The 23,116-nt window shown below is 39.6% G+C and overlaps 1 protein-coding gene across 8 annotated transcripts in view; it reads right to left on the reverse strand.

The window, feature by feature from the left end:
- The window catches only part of MRTFB (myocardin related transcription factor B), a 309,731-nt gene that overhangs the window by 74,818 nt on the left and 211,797 nt on the right, over positions 1 to 23,116 (reverse strand). The window contains exon 1 of one of the 8 annotated variants that reach the window (XM_066274811.1): positions 2,465 to 3,191. The exons of the other annotated variants lie outside the window; for them this stretch is intronic. Within the exon in view, the coding sequence (XP_066130908.1) occupies positions 2,465 to 2,585 (121 nt within the window). The 5' untranslated portion in view covers positions 2,586 to 3,191. Of the gene's footprint in view, positions 1 to 2,464; positions 3,192 to 23,116 lie in introns of those variants that run through there. 8 annotated transcript variants of the gene reach the window in all.

Consider the following 23,116-nt stretch of genomic DNA (forward strand, 5'->3'; position numbering starts at 1 on the left):
CTTTTGACAAAACAGCATAAGTTAGTGTTTAAACAACTGCTGCCAACTTGTGTGGATTAATACCACTGACATCTGACCCCTATTTAAAAGCAGATGAAGTTCTGCAGTGGCTTGTCCCTTGTTTTTATCCTACAAGTCTGATAAGCTGACCACTAGTGTTCATCTGTGGGCAGTGATGGTGACACACTGAATTCCATGAATTCAATGTTGCATAGGAACCAAGGTATTTTCATACTACTTCAAGTAAGAAAGTAGCTTTGTACAAAATTTCCCTGATTTTTTCTGTTCTTATTAAACGGGGTCTAACCTTCTTTCCGTAACAGATCACCCTCAGATCCTCCACACTGTTTTGCCCTTAGTGCTAGCTGTATAGGAAAATGAGACTGTAGTCTGTTGAGATATAAAGCAAAACCCAATTCAGTGCAACTGTAGTGAGAGAGATAAATTTTATCACCCTATAATTTCTGTGGAGTGTTTTAAAATATGAGAGTTCTCTCCCTTTATCTCTTTATATCCATAAATTCACATGACAGTAAAATATAGAATCCTTCTATATTTTCTAATGTATAGGATCCCCAAAATTTAATTTTAAATAAGAAAAAAATAACAAAGGGTTTAAAAAAACAAGAAGAGGGATGATAAGCTAGCATTATACCAGGCATCTCACAAAAGCGCTATGAAGTACTTATGGTTTCTCCTCATAGTACAAAACTTGTCCAGGGTCACAAAGCTAGAAAATGGTATGCCTGCGATTTGACCCCAAGGATATATCTCATTTGAGAGTCCATGCTCTTGCTCTTTGACCTTATACTATCACACATGTATAAATGGAAAGCATGGTCCCACTTGTTAGGGAAACAATCTACACATTATGTAATCATCTCAACTCTACTTGGCTGTTCTGTAGATAATTCCTCCATACCTTGTTTTTATATTTTTAATCCTTGCTTTATATGCTCATCAGATTCTGCTGTTGTGATATCTTTATTTTCCTATTTCATTTTCCTCTACTTTCTCAGTTTTTAAAGTAGCACTAAAATTGTTTTAAATTTAAGGTAGTAATAGTAGCTTAACACTGGAACTTGAATTAAATGGTGCATGGATAATTGTTAACTTTTTTTTTAAGTGAATAATTGAGAAAATTTTAAGTCCCCCTTAGTGAGTCTCCAGAATGTGTCCTACAATCTCCACCAGTATAGATTCTATAACAACCTTCCATAAGGCTTGCTGTGCCCATGCAGAGGCGGCCCATTGTTTGGTTCCTGGCAACAGCTATTTATACCTCATTGTGTGTCATTAGCTTCCATCTAGATATTTTTTCCTATCTATACCCAAAAGTAGTTCAACTTCAGCAAGTACAACTATTGTTTCTTATTATCTTTTAAGTCTGTATTAATCGGTCATGCTCATATTCTAAATGAGAAAAAAAAAGGAAGAATATCCTTTTGGAAAAAGCTCAAATTGCTACTTAGGTGGGTAAGTATACATTTACTCTCTGGTTCTCTATAAGATGAGCAAGAGCGAACGGAGAGGTGAGGGGGTAGCTCATGGCAGGAACTGAAAGCAGATAAAATGAAAAAGGTTACTGTGGGGTTTTTCCTTCCGAAGAACACTAGCAAATCAAATTAAACAAGTATTGAGAGAGGTGATCTTCATATCTCAAATTTAGGAAAAACTTATTCTCTCTGGATTCTGAATCTCTTACACCACAGCCCTGATCTCCAGCGGCTCCAGCAAAGCACGCAGTGCACTGGACTTGTCACACTCAGTCTGCCAGGACACAGGACAGCACTGCCCTGCCTTCCTCCAGTCCCTAAACTAATCCTGAGGTGCCTGCGCAGTGGCCACCACAACAATTACCAGTATCCTCAAACTTATTCTTTGTTTCATTACAAAACCACAAAACTATGCAATGTGCATTAAAACAAAACAATGCAGTATGCATTATAACCAATTAAACCAATGATTTAAAGATATAATTAAGAAAGAGCTAGCTACCTCCTTCGTTTTAAACAATAAAATCCATAAACTCGTTAATTGGAAGAAATGAATTTTCCTGGAATTATGTGTAAACCTAAAAGAAGCAGTTCCTGAATAATATTGAAAAGGAAATGGCCTCTCCTAAGGGGGGAGGGGGACAACCCCCCCCCCCCACACACACACAAAACAACCCATGAGAAAACATACAAAATGAACCTGGAAGGATTTTAGTGAAATTAGGACCGGCTTCTTAAGTCCCCTCACTGTATTCATTATTGCAGAATCCCTAGAGTTCCATCAGTTAATGAATGTTTAGAGAGCATTACCAAGAACAGTATTTAGCTTTCATTTCAAAGAACTTAGACCGCGTAAGGTACAGCAAGGAAGAGAGAGACACAGGGCATGGTAATCAGACAGACACGTTCAGCCTGGTTCACGGGAATGGGGATTTGGCAGTTTTGGCCCTGTCCATAGAAACACTGACCTTCCTTGAGACTTTTCTGGTTGCTTCCCTCAAGGCATTCCTTTTCTTTTAATGGCTCCAAATCCCCCGCAGTTAAAATCTCTGGGAATCCCTGTTGCTGCTTCTTGGAGCTATCGATCATGGTGAGAGGCTTCCGGAGACAGGCAGCATCAAGCAGAAGAGCTCAATTTGCCGAACAGGAGAGGCTGGCGCTCAAAAAACTCTGGTCCCTGGGTCCTGGGCGCGTCCTCACAATACTCCAATCACCAGTGGGCAATTATGTCTTTAAAGCAGCTGAAGGCACCCATCAATCAGCCTTTAGATCCAGATCCCAGCCTGACCTGCACAGACACTCATGCTGCTGGAAGCCCTAAACTCTCCCACATTGGGAGGCAGAGCTGCGGAGGCACGGTGATGCTGAAATCCCACCCCTTTTCCTAGCCAGCCCCCTTCCCTTGCCATTCTGGCTTCCCCCGCGCTGGGCACTTCAATCTGCAGTTTGATGGTCCGAATCATCTGACAAACCCTGAGTCAAGCAGTTAAAAATAAATCCTCTAGTCGTTAAAAGAGAAGACTTTGCTGATACCTAAGACGACAAATTGCTGCCTGTGGTCTCTCTCCGGCTCCCTATAAACACAGCCGCAGTCTGTGAAAACACTTTCTATCAGCCAGACAAGCACATTCATTACTCATTAAGTTCTGCAGCTAAACAAACGGCAGCGCAGGGCATCTGAAGGAAGCGGGTCTTATCTCAGCAGAGGCACCATGCTGAATAAACATGCTACTAGCCTTTCTGGATACAAACAGAGGCACGGCACTACCAAAGTTCTTTTGTGCCGTGCTTTTTGCTGTGTCCGGTTCTTCCTGGCAAAGCAGTGCTCTTTGTAATAGGGGCATGTACTGTCATTGCAGCTTTCGGCCTCGCCAGTTCAGACCTGAGCAGCACTTTTCCTCCGTGCTGCTAGTCGGCCGAGAGAGTTAACATCGCCATGATTGTTCTAAGGAAAAATCTCTTCCTCTGTATTAAAAGCAGAGACACCGAGAGCTTCTATTTCGTAACATTCAAACAGCGACCAGCCCAAGCTTAATTTCACATGAGCTATCAACAATGGGCTCCTCTTCTGCAGATCACAGACTGCTGTCCCTAGACCAGTGGCTTCAACCTTTTTATACTTGGGGACCAGTGAAAACAGAATTATTTTAGGGACTGCTAAGGCAGAAATCACCCTGAGCATAAGCAAATGTGACTAAGATCACTGGGTCTATAATCTTCATACAACATCAGGCTGGTTAACACTTGTGGACCGGTACAAAATTTCTGGCGAACCCGTCCTTGGACTGGGGGTTGAAAAACACGGCACCAGACTAAAGGGATGCAGCTTGACAGAAACCTCTAGGGATACAATTCCAGGCAAAGGTGGAGCCAAGCCTGTTTTCATACACCCCAAACATATATCTATCTGTAACTGTAGCTAAAAATATATAATTCTTTAAAATGACTCAGAGTATGTTCCTTTGCAAAGAGCTTCTATAAAGCCCATTAGAGGTTGTAAGGGCAGTACACTGAATTCTCTTCCTTTGGGGACCTGTTCTGTTCATGTTTTTATAACCAAGATCTAGCACAGTGCCTGGAATATTAGTTCTCAATAAATACTTGTTGCATGGCTGAGTGAATGAATTAAAGCAGAAGAAAGTGCAACAGGAAAACTTTTAATAATACTCTAGACTTCTAAAGAAGTCCTACATTAATGACCAAGAGTCATTCATTAAAATTTTTTTTTTAAATTGATTTTAGAGAGAGAGGAAGGGAGAGACGGAAAGCAAGAGAGAGAGAGAAAGAGAAAATGATTGCTCTGTTGTTCCACTTATTTATGCATCCTTTGGTTGGCTTTGTATGTGCCCTGACTGGGGACTGAAGCTGCAACCTTGGTGTACTGGGACGACGATCCAGCAAGTTGAGCTAGCTGGCCCAGAAGTCACTCATTTTAGATGAACAACTAAGTGTTCTCTAAAAGAGGCATATTTTCTCTTTAAAAGAAAGCACTATGAATGTTTATTTGACATGATCCTTCTGTGGGACAGAGAAAGGCAATACATTTTTAGATCCACAAAGTCAGTATTCTCTTCACCATAAACATACATGGGAACTAGGTGAAGTCTTTCCTTTGTCCCTGGTGCCAAGGCTGGTGTGCACTAAACCCGTGCTGTTCCAGAAAGATAGTTATCTGTCCTTCTCCAGCGTCTCTCGAGAATGGGATTACACAACACATGACATGCTTCTTGTCAACTGAAATTCCTTCTGAAGCAATTTAAGCCCATCACTGGTAGTCTAAACCTCTGCAGGAACAAAAAGCCACAGCAAGCTTATCACGCTTCTCAAAAATGCCCTCAGATGCTCTGCTACTACTTCTGATGCCAAGACCTTTATTCTAAATTAACTGTTCCTGCACCTACAAAGGAGTAAGAAATATAACCATCATTTTTAAAGAAATTCTTTTTAAAAAATTATTAATTTTAAGAGACAGAGGAAAAAGTGGGTGGGGGAGGGAGGGACAGGGAGAAACATCAATCTGTTCCTGTACGTGCCCTGACCAGGGATCAAACCGGCAGCCTCTGTGTATTGGGATGACGCTCTATTGAGCTATCTGGCCAGGGCTTGAAAGACAATCTTCAAGGTGGTAATTTTATAAGAAGTTTTATGAAGTTTATCTCATTTAACCCCCAACAGCCGTTGTGATCTACAGACTAAGACCAATATTACAAAGCTGGGACGAGGCAGGTCTGAAACATAACCAATTCCACGTTCTCTAAAGCCCAAGTCTTTTCGCTGTCACACTGCAATGCCTGCTGTGTTCTAGAAGATGCTCCATTTTCAGGCTTTGGTTTGATCTTGGGACAGGTTTAACAGCAGAGGACAGAACTTTGATGGCCTCCTAGTAATTTTTTTCCTGCTGAGGGAAAAGGAAGTCAACATAATCATAAAAGAAGGCTTTTATGAAAGCCTTTTAACTTCTCTTGCAATAATAAAGCAGTAGCCAGCTTTACTTAGTGCTAACAATGTGCCTCCCGCTAAGTGCTTTTCATGTCTTATCTCATGCATTCTGTTAACTTGTGAGTTCAACATTATTATCCTGATCTACAGATGAGAAAACTGAGGTCTAGAAAAATCTAAGTTATATCTTGTAAAAGGTGGCCAGAATTTCACACAGGAAGCTTGGCTCCAGGGCCTGCATTCTTCATTACCTTGCAAAAAGAACACAACAAACAATAAAGCTCAACATTCTCTTTTTAAGGATGTTGCTTTTTAAATCCTACCCAACTGATTTTAAGTCAGAAGTTTAGAAACCTGAGTATATATACAACTACACCTATCACTTTGAAATTTTTGACTGGCTTTGTGTTTTGTTGTGTGTGAATTGTGTGTGTGTTTAATGTGTTAAAAAACAAAACTTCTCTTTTAAAGTTCCTTTCTAAGTTTATTATTTTTGTGTCTGATAAATACCAAGAATTTCAACAAGGAAACACATTGTTCTGCTGTGGGTTTATATCAGAAGTCTTGTCTCTGTAGTTTCAAAAGGAAGTAATTTCTTTAGTGGTGAATATGTCTGAGAGAATATTTATTTTATTTTTAAAAATTGGAAATAATTTCAGATTTACAAGACCATTTCTTTTCCTAAACCACCTATGAGTAGGTTCTGATGTGATACCTCTACCTCTCTACCTTCAGTGCTCTGGTTAGTTCCCACAAACAAGGAGATTATCTTATATAACTGTAAAATAACCATCAATATCAGGAAATTAACATTGACATATCACCACCATCTAATCCACAGACTCCATTCAAGTTCCACAAACTGTCCCCAAAACAGCACCCAAACCAGGATCATGTATGGCACTGACTTATCAAGTCTGTTTAGTTTTCTTCCCTTCCACCTTTCTTGACTTTTCTTTCCTTGACTTTTGAACATTACAGGCATGTTATTTTGTAGAATTACCTTCAATTTGAGTTTGCCTGATGTGTCTTCATGATTAGATTCAAGTTATGGCAGAAATAGTTTTGGCAGGAATACTGTGAAGGTAAGGATGAGTTCTCCGTATCCTATCGGGTGGTGTACAATTTCATAACTGATAATGTTTGTTTTTATTAAGGCAGTATTGGTCAGGTTTCTTCATTGTAAAGCTTTTCCTCTTTGTAACCATTTTGTGGGGATGAATTATTTATTACTACGATGATTGCCAGATGGTGATTTAAAAAATTCTATCATTCCTTCTGTAATTATTAGTGGCACACCTTACTATAATCAAAATAATCTTCTTTGTCCAGTCTATGGTATCTATTTATAACAACATGTACTTATGGATTTCTGTTGGTTATAACAGTTCCTATCATAATTTATTTTGATGCTAATTACTCCAGATTTGGCCAGTGGGTACAGCTGCAAGTTGGTTCCATTTTATTATTGTCATGACCCCATCATTCTCTGAGCACCTTCTTACTTTCTGGACAAGATGTTCCAGGCCCACCTTTTACGTTTCCTATTCTGTTGAGAAACCAAGATATGAAAGCTAAGTGTGAGCATGGCTATCAGGGGTCCCTGTTCCCTTCTTACCTTCTCTGTAGGTTTAGTTAGGGGTATGCGAGTCTCTCTGCCTATACCTGTGCAAACACACATTTACATCTCTACATATTAATAGATATAAAATATAGATCTATATTTAAATATAATATGTACATCTACATTTATCTATATACACGAAAAACCATAAGTTCACCTTGATGCCTCCAATCCTAATGCAATGCCACAAGTTCACTCTAATTTTCTCTTTTCTGTATTTGTAATGCTCTTCTCCTGTAATGAGAACCTTGTCTTCCATGGTCTCTGCCAGCCCAACTCACGAATGCCCCATTCACACTGTGGGACTGCTGTAGCCAAGCCCTGTGTAGATGTCCCCCATCCCACACAGCCGCTGAAGCCTTCCACTGGGCAATCCCACAGGGCAGCTGCCTTGCCCGGCCCCACACATGTCTTCAGGATTGAGTACGGAATGAAGGACGGAAGGAGACTTGCATTCTCTCTGGGCCAGAGAAGCCCACAGTTGTCATATGAACTCCTCTCCTTTGGCCTGCCCTCGTCCCTGACTATATATGCTACACATCCTCTTCAGTGTCACTTGGCTCTATCGTCATGAGTGACAGACATTTAACTTCAAATGACAGGTGATTAAAGTCACTTTGGTTATGATAAATTTACTTTCATGGGTTTGTGGGTACACATACTCAAAAAAGCTGTTTCAGTATGAAAGAAGAATACCATAAATCAAGTCAATTTTCTCACTACAGATATTTTCAGTATTTTTCGCTCCATAAGACACACCTGGCCATAAAACACACCTAGGGTTTTAAGGAGGAAAATAAGAAAAAAAAATTCTGATCCAAATGGTGTGTTAAAATATTTAATAAAATACCGTATTTTTGCTCCATAAGATGCACGGGCATTTTCCCCTCCACTTTTGGGGGGTAAAAGGTGTGTCTTATGGAGCGAAAAATACAGTAATAAGCGTGAGAAAAACTGTATGGCTTGGAGACTAGAAACAATGCAAGGAAGCCTTCAGGGAATCAGAAGATAAGCAAACCTGGCTCAAGGGACCTACTCTAAAAATTTGGCCGAGTTAATATATGCTTACAAAATTGTTGATAACAAAGGTTATCGCCATAATGATGCTGGACTTCAATAAAGAAAACCTTAGACTATCACCAAGTGGGCAATGTTCACCAAGGTAAAAACTTGCAAAGGTAATGAATAAAGTAATTAGTAGCAGAATGCAAAGAGACTGCTAAATAAATACTGTGTGGCATTTCTGACATCTCTCTCCAACCACTCTCCACACTGCCCTTCTCCATCTCCATGTCTTGATACTTTGTAACACCTCAAGCAGCCAATCATTGAGTGTGAGTCACAGGACTACAAAATTTGTGTAGATGTACTCGATTAGACCGTATTCATTTAGGGAGAAAAATTGCAGTCTAGGTTACATCTAAATTTTTTTCTAGGGATACTGTATTTTTAGTAAAATATATATTTGATCCTTATTTTCTCTTTTTAACATAATAAATACCACTATAAAATATTTTTATCTTTAGGTAATTATTATTTTTTTTAAAATATTTTATTTATTGATTTTTAGAGAGGAGTGTGTGTGTGAGATAGAGAGAGAGAGAAGGGGGAGGAGCAGGAAGCATCAACTCCCATATGTGCCTTGACCAGGCAAGCCCAGGGTTTCGAACCGGCAACCGCATGTTCCAGGTTGATGCCTTATCCCACCGTGCCACCACAGGTCAGGCTTTAGGTAATTATTAACTGGTAATGATAAATCCCAATAATTTAATACTTATTAAGCCCAATTTAATAATCTTGCTAATTTAAAATTTTTGTAATAAAGGACAATTAAAAGATGCTGTATCTGAAATCAGACAGCCTATCTTATTGAGGCCTTCATTTTTTATAATTTTTTTAAATACGTGGATATCAAACGTAGTACTTCAGGTATAAAGAGATTGTTCTTATGAAAGCTATTGTTTGGGGGAGACAAGATGGCGCTGGAGTAGGCGAACGTACCAGCATCTACCTCCCAGAACCAATGTGGATTACAAACTAATTTTATGAACTATCAACTGGAAAAACCAACTTTGGACTAAACTAAAAGGACTCTTCAACCCAGGAACGCTGAAGAAGCCACCCAGAGACTGGTAGGAAAAGCGGAAACGCGGAGAGGGCTGCCCAGCTTCTCGGAGCGAACGGCAGCAGGGAGAGACTCGCGTGGCGGGAAGTGAGTTTAGCAGAGGGGAAAGGGTCCTGAGCCCCAGGAACAAAGCCCCAGCCTGCAGCCCCAGAACCCAGAAGAAGCGTAAGGACAGTATTTAGCTGGAAACAAGTCAGGATACTGTTTGTGAGAGAGTCTGATTTCTCAGACCCAGGATCCTTCTTAAAGGGACCACACAGAACATCTCTCTCACAAACACTCACCCGGGGCTCCTGGAGACGGAGGGAGAGGGGAGAGAACCACAGTAACAGGAAGAGAGTGCAATCTAGGAGGCATAGGGAGAAACATTTTTGGGAGATAGCCACTCTAACCCCTGGGACGAGTCACTCCCCAAAGCTGAAGTGAATATTTCCCCCGGAAACAGCAATACCAGCAAAGGGAAGCAGGAGAGCAGCCAAACAAGCTCCCCCGCGGCATTCAGAGCAGAGTCGCATAGAAGGAGGGAGCTTTCGGGTCTACGGTAGTGAGCCTTAGGGTCCGAGCTGCAACGCCCCCACCCACACGGCTGAGGGCGCACCGGAGAGCGGGCGGCAGCGGGAGACAAAAGCGCGGTTCTGCTGGCAGGGGCGGAAGCCGGCTGGCCACCAGTGGGCTCAGGTGTGAGCTCAATCTTGCCCGGCTAGGGAGAAGGGGGCGTGCAAAAGCGGCTAAGCTCAGCTGCCGGCAGCCTGTAATCCAGCCTCCGGGAGAAGGGCGGGAAACCCAGAAAGGGTAGAAACCAGCCCCGGAGCAAGGGCAGAGGAGCACATCCCTGCCCCGCCTGTGCAACCCAGGCTTGCGGTCTGACTTGGTAGCAGGCTCCTCCCGTGGGGGTGGAGCCAAAAGCCCAGAAGAGGCGGAGTTCCGCTACGAAGCTGAGCTTGGGCACAGCAGCCTTTCCTGGTGGTAGAGCCAAGGCTAGCAGCTGTTCCTTGAGTGGGATCATCCTGCAAAGGCAGGGCGAAAGCTCGGAAACAGGCAGAGACCCGCAGCTGAGCAAAGGTGCTCGCCAGTGCCCTCAGGACCGAGCATAACATCACACACGGGGGCGGGGCAAAGGCCAAGGCCACCAACCCTTGTGCACCCGAGCACGTGATCACAGCCACTCTCGTGAAGAGAAAATGCGGAGGCAGAGAAATACAACACAAATAAACCAAGAGAAATCCCCAGAAAAGGACCTAAGTGAATCGGATATAACCAAATTACCAGATGCAGAGTTTAAAATAACAATTGTTAGGATGCTCAAAGATATTAGAACCACCATAGATGGCCATTACGAAAACCTAAATAAAGAGATAACAAATATAAAAAAGGACATTGAAATAATAAAAAAGAATCAGACAGAAATGACAAATACAATATCTGAAATAAAGAATACAATGGAAGGAATTAAAAGCAGGATGGATGAAGCAGAGAATCGAATCAGTGAGTTAGAGGACACAATAAATAAAGGCATGGAAGCAGAGCAGAAAAAAGAAAAGAGACTCAAAAAGTCTGAGGAAACTCTAAGAGAGCTCTGTGACAACATGAAGAGAAATAACATCCGCATCATAGGGGTTCCTGAAGAAGAAGAGAAAGAACAAGGGATAGAGACTTTGTTCAAACATATTATAGCGGAAAACTTCCCCCAATTAAGGCAGGAAAATATTTCACATGTTCAGGAAGCACAGAGAACTCCATTAAGGAGAAATCCAAAGAAACCAACACTAAGACACATCATAATTAAATTACCAAAGCTAAATGATAAAGAGAAAATATTAAAAGCTGCTAGAGAAAAAAAGACAATCACCTACAAAGGAGCCCCCATAAGGATGACTTCTGACTTCTCAACAGAAACACTTGAGGCCAGAAGGGAATGGCAAGAAATATTCAAAGTAATGCAGAACAAGAACCTACAACCAAGACTACTTTATCCAGCAAGGCTATCATTTAAAATTGAAGGAGAAATAAAAAGCTTTACAGACAAAAAAAAACTAAAGGATTTCACTACAACCAAACCAAGGCTGCAAGAAATGCTAAGGGACCTGTTGTAAACAGATCAAAGGAAAAAAAGAATATAGCAAAAGAGAAAAACAGTTTTAAAGAAAAAAAATGGCAATAAACAATTACATATCAGTAATAACAAATGTTAATGGATTAAATGATCCGATCAAGAGACATAGGGTAGCTGCGTGGATAAGAAAACAGGACCCATACATATGCTGTCTACAAGAGACACACCTTAAATCAAAAGATGCACACAGACTGAAGATAAAAGGATGGAAAAAAATATTTCACGCAAATGGAAATGAAAATAAAGCTGGGGTAGCAATACTTATATCAGACAAAATGGACTTTAGAACAAAGACCATAGTTAGAGATAAAGAAGGTCACTACATAATGATAAAGGGAGCAATACAAAAGGAAGATATAACCATTATAAATATCTACGCACCTAATATAGGAGCACCTAAATATATAAAGCAGACTTTGATAGACTTAAAGGGCGAGATCAATAGCAATACTATAATAGTAGGAGATTTCAATACCCCATTAACATCATTAGATAGGTCCTCAAGAAAGAAAATTAACAAAGAAACAGCAGACTTAAAGGACATATTAGATGAACTCGATTTAATAGATATCTTCAGAACCTTTCACCCTAAAAGAGCAGAATATACATTCTTTTCAAGCGCTCATGGGACATTCTCTAGAATAGACCACATGTTAGGGCACAAAAGCGGGCTCAACAAATTTAAGAAGATTGAAATCATATCGAACACTTTCTCTGATCACAATGGCATTAAACTAGAAATCAACCACAATAGAAAAATTGAAAAACATTCAAACACTTGGAAACTAAATAGCACGTTATTAAACAATGAATGGGTTAACATTGAGATCAAAGAAGAAATTAAAAAATTCCTAGAAACAAACGATAATGAGCATACATCAACTCAAAATGTATGGGACACAGCAAAAGCAGTCCTGAGAGGGAAGTTTATAGCATTACAGGCATACCTCAAGAAGCTAGAAAAAGCTCAAATTAACAACTTAACCCTGCATCTAAAAGAACTAGAAAAAGAACAGCAAGTAAAGCCCAGAGCTAGTAGAAGGAAGTAAATAATAAAGATCAGAGCAGAAATAAGTGACATAGAGGCTAAAGAAACAATACAGAGGATCAATGAAACCAGGAGCTGGTTCTTTGAAAAGGTAAACAAGATCGATGAACCTTTAACAAGACTCACCGAGAAAAAAAAGAGAGAGGACTCAAATAAATAAAATTAGAAACGAGAGTGGAGAAATAACAACTGACACAACAGAAATACAAAATATTGTAAGAAAATACTATGAAGAACTGTACGCCAAAAAACTAGACAACCTAGATGAAATGGACAAATTCCTTGAATCATATAATCTACCAAAAATCAACCTGGAAGAATCAGAAAACCTAAACAGACCAATTACAACAAATGAGATTGAAACAGCTATCAAAAAACTCCCAAAAAAGAAAAGTCCTGGGCCTGATGGCTTCACAAGTGAATTCTACCAAATATTCAAAGAAGAACTAACTCCTATCTTTCTCAAGCTATTTCAAAAAATTCAAGAGGAAGGAAGACTTCCAAACTCCTTTTATGAGGCGAGCATAATTCTGATTCCAAAACCAGGCAAAGACAACACAAAAAAAGAAAATTATAGGCCAATATCCCTGATGAACTTAGATGCAAAAATCCTCAATAAAATATTAGCAAACCGGATCCAGCAATATATGGAAAAAATCATACACCATGATCAAGTAGGATTTATTCTTGGGAGGCAAGGCTGGTACAATATTCGCAAATCAATCAATGTGATTCATCACATAAACAAAAGAAAGGAGAAAAACCACATGATAATTTCAATAGATGCAGAAAAAGCATTTGATAAAGTCCAGCACCCATTCATGATCAAAACTCTCAGCAAAGTGGGAATACAGGGAACATACCTCAACATGATAAAGGCCATCTATGACAAACCCACAGCCAACATAATACTCAATGGGCAAAAATTAAAAGCTATCCCCTTAAGATCAGGAACAAGGCAGGGGTGCCCCCTTTCACCACTCTTATTCAACATAGTTCTGGAAGTCCTCGCCACAGCAATCAGACAAGAAAAAGAAATAAAAGGCATCCAAATTGGAAAAGAAGAAGTAAAACTATCATTATTTGCAGATGACATGATATTGTATATAGAAAACCCTAAAGTTTCAGTCAAAAAACTACTAGACCTGATAAAAGAATTTGGCAAGGTGGCAGGATATAAAATCAATACTCAGAAATCAGAGGCATTTTTATACACTAATAATGAACTGTCAGAAAGAGAAATCAGGGAATCAATCCCCTTTACCATTGCAACCAAAAAAATAAAGTACCTAGGAATAAATCTAACCAAGGAGATTAAAGACTTGTACTCAGAAAATTATAAAACATTGATAAAAGAAATCAGGGAAGATACGAATAAGTGGAGGCATATACCATGCTCATGGTTAGGAAGAATAAACATCATTAAAATGTCTATATTACCCAAAGCAATTTATAAATTCAATGCAATACCAATGAAAATACCAATGACTTACTTCAAAGACATAGAACAGATATTCCAAAAATTTATATGGAACCAAAAAAGAACACGAATAGCCTCAGCAATCCTGAAAAGGAAGAAAAAAGCGGGAGGTATCACACTTCCAGATATCAAGTTATATTATAAGGCCATTGTACTCAAAACAGCATGGTACTGGCATAAGAACAGGCACATAGATCAATGGAACAGAACAGAGAACTCAGAAATAAACCCACAGCTCTATGGACAACTGATATTTGACAAAGGAGGTAAGACAATACAATGGAGTAAAGACAGCCTCTTCAACAAATGGGTGTTGGGAAAACTGGACAGCTACCTGCAAAAAAATGAAACTAGACCACCAACTTACACCACTCACAAAAATAAACTCAAAATGGATAAAAGACTTGAATGTAAGCCATGAAACCATAAGCATTTTAGAAGAAAACATAGGCAGTAAGCTCTTTGACATCTCTCGCAGCAATATATTTGCTGATTTGTCTCCACAGGCAAGTGAAATAAAAGACAGGATAAACAAATGGGACTTTATCAAACTAAAAAGCTTCTGCACAGCTAAAGACAATAAGAACAGAATAAAAAGACATACTACACAATGGGAGAATATATTTGACATAGCGTCTGATAAGGCGTTAATAACCAAAATTTATAAAGAACTTGTAAAACTTAATACCAGGAAGACAAACAATCCAATCCAAAAATGGGCAAAAGAAATGAATAGACATTTCTCCAAAGAGGACACACAGATGGCCAATAGGCATATGAAAAAATGTTCAACATCATTAATGATTAGAGAAATGCAAATTAAAACCACAATGAGATATCACCTCACACCAGTCAGAATGGCGCTCATCAATAAAACAACACAGAATAAGTGCTGGCGGGGATGTGGAGAAAAGGGAACCCTCCTGCACTGCTGGTGGGAATGCAGACTGGTGCAGCCACAGTGGAAAACAGTATGGAGATACCTCAAGAAATTAAAAATCGAACTGCCTTTTGACCCAGCTATACCACTGTTAGGAATATACCCCAAGAACACCATAGCACTGTTTGAAAAGAAGAAATGCACCCCTATGTTTATGGCATCATTGTTCACAATAGCAAAGATTTGGAAACAGCCCAAGTGTCCATCAGAGGATGAGTGGATTAAAAAGCTTTGGTATATATATATACTATGGAATACTACTCAGCCATAAGAAATGATGACATAGGATCTTTTACAACAACATGGATGGGCCTTGATAACATTATACTGAGTGAAAGAAGTAAATCAGAAAAAACTAAGAACTATATGTTTCCACACATAGGTGGGACATAAAGATGAGACTCAGAGACATGAACAACAGTGTTGGGGTTACAGGGTGGGGGGAGGAGAGGGAGGGGGTTGGGGGAGGGGCACAAAGATCATGGCTTTTCAGCATTGGCCATATTCCCCCCTTAATCTATAGACAGACAGCAAATATTTACGTATGGTGTTCCCACTATAAAGACTGCTGTCTTAGGGACAAATGCTGACAAACTATTTCAGCAGTTCCTCCTTCTTCAAAGTCTTATATGTAAACATAGAGCTCCATGTTTCATAGGACATACTCAAGCTCACTCCATGCTTCCTGGTGCTTTAGCACAAGGGAATGCCCCCCCCCCTTTTTTTTTTTGTATTTTTTCTTTTATTTATTTATTTTTTGTATATTTCTGAGGATGGGGATGGGGAGGCAAGCAGACAGACTCCTGCATGTGCCTGACTGGGATCCACCTGGCATGCCTACTGGGGGGAATGCTCTGCCCATCTGGGATGTTGCTCTGTTACAACCGGAGTCATTCTGGCAACTAGGGCGGAGGCCATGGGGCCATTCTTAGTGCCCAGGGTGGATTTGCTCCGGTGGAGCCTTGGCTGTGGGCAGGAGGAGAGGGACCGGGAGGGGGGAGAGGGGGAGGGGTGGAGAGGTAGATGGGCGCTTCTCCTGTGTGCTCTGGCCGGGAATCGAACCCAGGAATCCTGCACACCAGGCCAATGACTCCGACGGGTCTACCATATCATGCTTTTTACTTAAAAAAAAAAAAATTTACATTTCTTTTGAAAGCTGATGAACAGGAGACACCTAATCTACCTTCTTTATTAGATCTAGCTAATAACAACACTGTTCTGTCTTTTGTCCAAATAGCCCCAGATACATGGAAAAGATTTATATAGGCGGATGGGGATCCTCAAACCCCTCAGCAAGATCTTCTGAGAATGGCTTTTAAGATACCTAGAGGCAGAAAAAGCCCAATAGAGATCAGGGGGAACTACCAGCTTTTAGGATACACCCTTAAAGGCTCCAGCACCCCAAAGGGGTCTCATAGGATGCCATCTGGGTCCTGCTTCAATAGTGGAAAGGAAGGTCATTGAGCTAAAGCCTGCCAGGCTTACACACCTCTGCTGTGAGGAAACAGGGACACTGGAAGGTGGGCTTCCCCCTCGCTCCTCTAAGGGAGGGTTCAGTCTCTTCCAGGCCTGCTCCAGCCACCTATGACCTAACCTTGCCCAGAATGCTGGGGTTTGCCACTGAAGGTTGAAGGTGCCCAGGGCCGTCGACCCCATCTATGACACTGTGGACGAGCCTAGGGTATTTCTTCCAAGAAGCAGGTAAACTGATCTCATTTGAACAAGGGCCACTTAACTATGTTTTGCCTGAATAGTCAGGTTCTTTATTCTTCCCTCAAAGATCTCTGTTGTGGGTGTTGATAGTCCTATTTTCTGCTGCTTTGCTTAATATATAGTGATTCCTTTATTCCTCCTACCTCAATGCCCCACTCATATTTCAGGCTGGGACCTACTCTTAATTTAGAGCTCTCTTTCCTCCTTTTGCCAACTTGTATTATGAATTTACCTTTGCCACCCAGCTTAGTGTATCCCAAGGTTCTCTTTACCAGGCCACAGTCACAGAGCTCCAGGGAAAAGCAACCTGGTCTCAACTCTCCAGGCAGAGGAGAACAGAAGCTCCATATCCACGCATGCTGCAAATGGCTTTTTCCAGTCTACCTGAATCATTACCAGCTAGAAGCAGCAGTCATTGGGACTTGGACATGAGCTGCAAAGTATAGAATGGTGACAACAAATCCAGTGCCATACGGACTTTTCCTGTGGGGAACTTTCCTGGACTCCTGCTCCCTGTGACAGCTCCTAACAGACTGAACTGTGGTTGGGTTGCATTTTTCAGGGATTTGGCATGGTGAGGGGGCCAACTTGGACTTGGGGAACATGTTAAGGACACTACTCATTTATGGATTCTTGCTGTATTGGCCAAGAGTTTGCTTAAAGGCTTTTAATCACTGTAAAAAAAATAGAGGACTGGATGAAGAAGATGGGGCACATATACACCATGGTATATTATTCAGCTAGGAGAAATGGTGACATTGGATCACTTATAGCGGAATGGTAGAGTCTTGGTAGCATTGTGCGGAGTGAAATGAGCGAATCAGAAAAAAACAGGAACTGCAGGATTCCATACATTAGTGGGACATAAAAGCGAGACTGAGAGGCATGAACAGGAGTGTGGTGGCTAAGGGGGGTGGGGGGAGGGAAGGAGGGACAGGGGGAGGGGAGGGGGAGGGGTACAGAGAGAACTGGATGGAGGGTGGCAGAGGACGATCTCTCTTTGGGTGATGGGTATGCAACATAACTAAATGACAAGATAACCTGGAAATGTTTTCTTTGAATGTATGTACCCTGATTTATTGATGTCACCCCATTAAAAAAAAAAAAAAAAAAAAAAAAGAAAGCTATTGTTTGATGAGGAAGGATTCATTTTCCTGCCATTTCTAAGATAAGATTTTAAAGGAATATCAGTGATTTGAGCAATTAAAGATATCAGCATAACTAAACAACACTACAACGGAAAAACAGCCTAATAACTTGGTTTATAATTTGTACTTATTACCATCTATCAACCTGGAATACAGACCATATTGGCAGAGATGGCACCATCCTCTTGCGTTTGCTTTATCTGCTCTGAGGATGGGAACTGCAACTCTAGTAAGGGTTTTCAGTATTGGAATACTACCATTAATGGTCTGCTAATTAACTTCTGCTTAGACTGACAGAGAACTTCCTGTGGGTTGGGGCAAGTGGCAGGTGAGGAAGAGGAACTCACTTTGTAGCTCATCTACACAAAAGCCAAACACGAAGTCTGGTATACATGAAGCACATGGTAGCCACAAACCAAAAATCTAAAACAGATATACAAGAAATAAAGAGAAAGAAATCCAAACACAACACTATAGAAAGCCACACGTATAAGAGAAGAGAGCAAGGGAATAAGAAAGGGACAGAGAACTACAAACAACACAATCAGAAAAAAGTTAATAAAATAGCAATGACAACATACCTATCAATAATTACTTTAAATGTCAGTGGACTAAATACTCCAATCAAAAGACACAGGGTTTAAATGGATTAAAAAACAAGACTTACAAGAGACCCATTTTAGAGTGGAAGATGCACACAGACTGAAAGTAATGGAAAAAATAATTTCATGCAAAGGGAAAAACAAAAAACAAACTGGAGTACAAATACTTATGTCAGAGAAAATAAACTTGAAAACTAACACTGTAACAAGAACAGAGAATGGCATTTCATAATGATACAGAAATCAATTCAACAAGTGGTTGCAACTCTCAAAAACATCGACACCCCACATAGGAATACCTAAATAGATAAAACAAATATTGATGACAAAAAGGGAGAGGTGGACAGTAACACAGTAATAGCAGGGAAATTTAACCCCCCATGGACATCAATGAATAGATCATCCAGACAGAAAATCAACAAGGAAACAGAGGCCTTAAGGAAGAGATGGACTTAAAATCGAAAACATCAAGCGTCTACTCTGATAACAAGGTATGAAACTAGAAATCAGTTATAAGAAGAAAACTGAAACAACACAAACGTGGAGGCTAAATAACACGTGACTAACTAAACAATGAGTGGGTTAACAATAAGATCAAGGAAGAAATCAAAAGATACCTTCAGAAGTGAAAATGAAAACACAACCCAGAATCTATGGGACACAGGCAAAGAAATTCTAAGAGGAAAAACTGATAGCAATAGAGGCTTCAATCAAAAAAAAAAGAAAAATCTCAAATAAATAATCTGGCCTTACAATCAAAGAAACTAGAAAAAGAACAACAAAGCCCAAAGTGAGTAGAAGGAAGGAAACAATTAACATCAGAGAAGAATAAATGAAAGAGTAAAAAAAAAAAAAGTCTAACTACCATGATGTACACCTAAAACTAATATAAAATAATACGGAATAGCAACTGTAATTTGAAAAAATACTAAAAATATTAAGAGAAAATAGAAAAGATCAATAAAACCAAGAGCTTATTCTTTGAAAAGATAAACAAAATTAAGCACCTTTAGCCAGAATCATCAAGAAAAAGAGAGCCCAAATAAATTCAGAAATGAAAAAGAAATGACAACTGATACCACAGAAATACACAAGATTACAAGGAAATACTACAAACAATCATATGCCAACAAATTGGACAACCTGGAAGAAATAAAGAAATTCCTAGAAACATACGGTGTTCCAAGACTGAAATCAAGAAACAGAAAATCTGAATAGACTGATAACAGCTAATGAGATAGAATTAATAAAAGTAATAATAAAAATTCCCAACAAACAAAAGCTCTGGACCAGATGGCTTCACAGGTGAATATTATCACAATCAAAAAGAAATTAATATCTATCTGTTGGGCAGATAAAATATATTATGCTCACTTTGTTAAAGATGGCGCTGCCCACATGGAAGCCCATTGCCCACGTGATTGCTTGGGATGGGCGTGATTATATAGTGTGTGTTGGGGGCAGGCTGTGGGCAGACAGGATCCTTGTATCTTGCGGCTTGGTTTTAGGACTAAGCCTTTCCCACCCTTTTTGATGTAGGGTGGTGCACTCCCATGAGGAATCCCATCATGCCTCAGATAAGTGACTTTGTATTAGAGACTTCCCTATTTGTATATTGGATTAAAGGTTTGGATTTCTACACTATAAAGTGGGTCAGACCGGGAGCTTGCTCTCTCTCAGTTCCTGGGATTAGCATTAGAGGGTAGAGCAGAGAAAGGCCACATGGAGGAGGCCAGGAGAAGCAGCCAAGATGGTGGAGTGCTGAGTGAGAAGACAGTCTGTGCAGAGTTTGTGCAGGGAGAAGGAAGAAGATGGGGAATAGAGGTGAATAAGTCTGGTGAGCTAGAAACCTTTGATTCTAGGAAACTCGGGTAAGTCAGTAGCTTTGTGAGCACTGAATGAGTGGGTTTTGAAGCCCAGTGTGTGTTTTTACTTGCCCGCCAGGTGCAAGCTAGGATTAAAGATGATGGCCCACCAGTTTTTGGCTCCGTTGTTTCTCTACTGACTGTCCGAGTCCAATGCGAACCTGCATGGGCCAGGCGGCTGTGATGGTAGCCCTGGCTACTGGCTTTACACTATCCCTTCTCAAACTTTTGGAAGGTTCCAAAACTCATTTTACAAAGCCAACCCTGATATCAAAACCAGACAATTACCAATAATAATAATAATAATAATAATAATAATAAAACAGGCCAACATCCCTGATGAACATAGATACAAAATACTCAACAAAATATTAGCCATTCAAATTCAGCAACACATTAAAACAATCATTCGCCATTATTAAGTGAGATTTACTCCTGGGATGCAAAATTCAATATCTGCAAATCAATTAACGTGATATACCACATAAAGAATAAGAATCACATGATCAGCTCAATAGATGAAGAAAAAATATCTGACAAAAGCCAACAACCATTTATGTTAAAAAAAAAAGTATCAGCGAGGGAATATATCTCAATATAGTACAGGCCTTATATACAAACCCAGAACTAACATGATACTCAATGGTGAAAAGCTGAAAGCTTTTACTTTAAGATCAGGAAGAAAGACAAGGATGGCCACTTTCACCACTTTTACTCAATATAGGGGAAGCCCTGCCTACAACAATCAGAGAAGAAAAAGAAATAAAATGCATCTGAATTGGAAAGGAAAAAGTGAAACTGTCATATTCATACATGAAGTGATAATATATAGAGAGAACCCTAAAGATTCCACCAAAAAAAAAATATTGGATCTAATAAATGAATTCAGTAAAGTAGCAGGATACAAAATTAATATTCAGAAATGGTGGCATTTTATACAACCATAACAAGGTTATTTGGAGAAACTAAAAAAACAATCCCACTTACAACTGCATCAAAAAGAATAAAATAACCAGAGATAAATTTAACCGTGGAGGTAAAATGCCTGTATTTAAATAACTATAAGACATTGAAAACAAGAAACTGAAGCCCTGGTTGAGTAACTTAATTAGAGTGTTGTCCCAATATATCAAGGCTGTGTGTTTGATATAAAATAAATCAACAGCCTGACCTGTGGTGGCACAGTGGGATAAAGCGTTGACCTGGAACACTGAGGTTGCCGGTTCGAAATCTTGGGCTTGCCAGGTCAAGGCACATATGGGAGTTGATGCTTCCTGCTCCTCCTATTCCTTTCTCTCTTTCTCTCTCTCTCTCTCTCTCTCTCTCTCTCTCTCTCTCTCTCTCTCCCCCCCCCCTCTAAAAATCAATCAATAAAAAAAAAATCAATCAAGAAACAAGTGGTGGCGAGGAAGTGGAGAAAAAAGAGCCCTCCTGGACTCCTTTTTCTGGGATTGTATACTGGTGCAGCCACTGTGGAAAGCAATGTGGAGGTTCCTCAAAAATTAAAAAGAGAACTATCATGTGACCCAGCAATCCTGCTCCTGGGTATTTATCTGAAGAAATACAAAACACTAGTTTGAAAGATATCTATCTATCTATCTATCTATCTATGCACTTCTATGTTAATTGTATAATTATTTATAATAGCCAAGATATGGAAGCAAGCTAGTGCTCATTAACAGACAACTGGATAAAGAGGAAGTGGTACAATGGAATGTCACTTGGCCATTAAAAAAAGAATAAAATCTTACCATTTATGCAACATAGATGGACCTGTAATGGGAATTTTCAACCTTTTTCGTCTCACGGCATACATAAACTACTAAAATTCTGCAGCACACACAAAAATATATTTTTTGCCAATCTGACAAGAAAAAAAGATATAATTTTGATCCACTTACACTTGATGGCTATTGTTTTTTATTTGACACTCTAAGGGAAAAGAGGTCAATGCTTGTAAGTAGTCAGGTACTGCATGTTTTAAAACCTCTCATGGCACACCAGTTGAAAATCGCTCACCTACAGGGTATTTTGCTAAGGGAAATAAATCATACAGAGAAAGACAAATATATGTTTTAACTTATATGTATAATTTAAAATACAAAATAAAGAAAACAGAAACAAACTCATATACACAGAGAACAAACTGATGGTTGTAAGAGGGGAGGGGTGGTTGTGGGGATAGGTGAAAGAGGGATGGAATTAAGGTATCAAATTGCCAGTTATAAAATCAGTGAAGGGCATGCAAAGTACAGCATAGGGAATAGAGTCAACAATATTACAGTAACTGTAGTGTCAGGTGGGTACTAGATTATGGGGTGTTCCCTTTGTAAGATATAGATAATGTCTAATCATTATGTTGTACATTTAAAACTAATATGTGTCAACTGTAACTGAAAAAAAATTTTTTTGGAAGAAGAAACACTAGGTCAGAATTGCAGGAATCCAAGAATGTGTTCTTTGGGTATTCTTGAGTAAATTCTTTATGAAAAGTTTAAAATTCTTTGTTTTTATTTTGTCAACCTTGATTAAAAATCAAGTGTTGCCATATAAAAATGAAAAGCAATGAGATGTGAACATTATGATGATATATTTAAGCACAGGGAAGGCAAAATGGCATGCAGTCTACAGTAGTTTCAATAGAAAAAAGGGATGGGAAAAATGGGTCATCAGACATATGGCAGGACAGGCTATGAGCATGTGCTAGAGCAGTGAGCACCATCCTAAGATGTCCAGCAGGAGTCCCATTTATGCAAAAATGCAACATGCAACAGTATATTAATATTGGTTTGAATTTATTCTTTGTAGATTTCTATAAACAACATGCAGAAGTGTTTCTGTTTTATAGCTGTGTAGGTGTTACTAAGCACATGGAGTTTATACTTCATTTATGGTTGCACATAATTCAGCAACATTATACTAATATAAATGAAGTCAATTACTAATTGCTTTTAAAGGTCTATTATTTCTTAAGTTTGTGAAACATTACTTCACTGCGCAACTCAAACGGGGAGAGGGGACTC

Source organism: Saccopteryx bilineata, chromosome 4, assembly GCF_036850765.1.
Source record: "Saccopteryx bilineata isolate mSacBil1 chromosome 4, mSacBil1_pri_phased_curated, whole genome shotgun sequence".
Lineage (NCBI taxonomy): Eukaryota > Metazoa > Chordata > Mammalia > Chiroptera > Emballonuridae > Saccopteryx > Saccopteryx bilineata.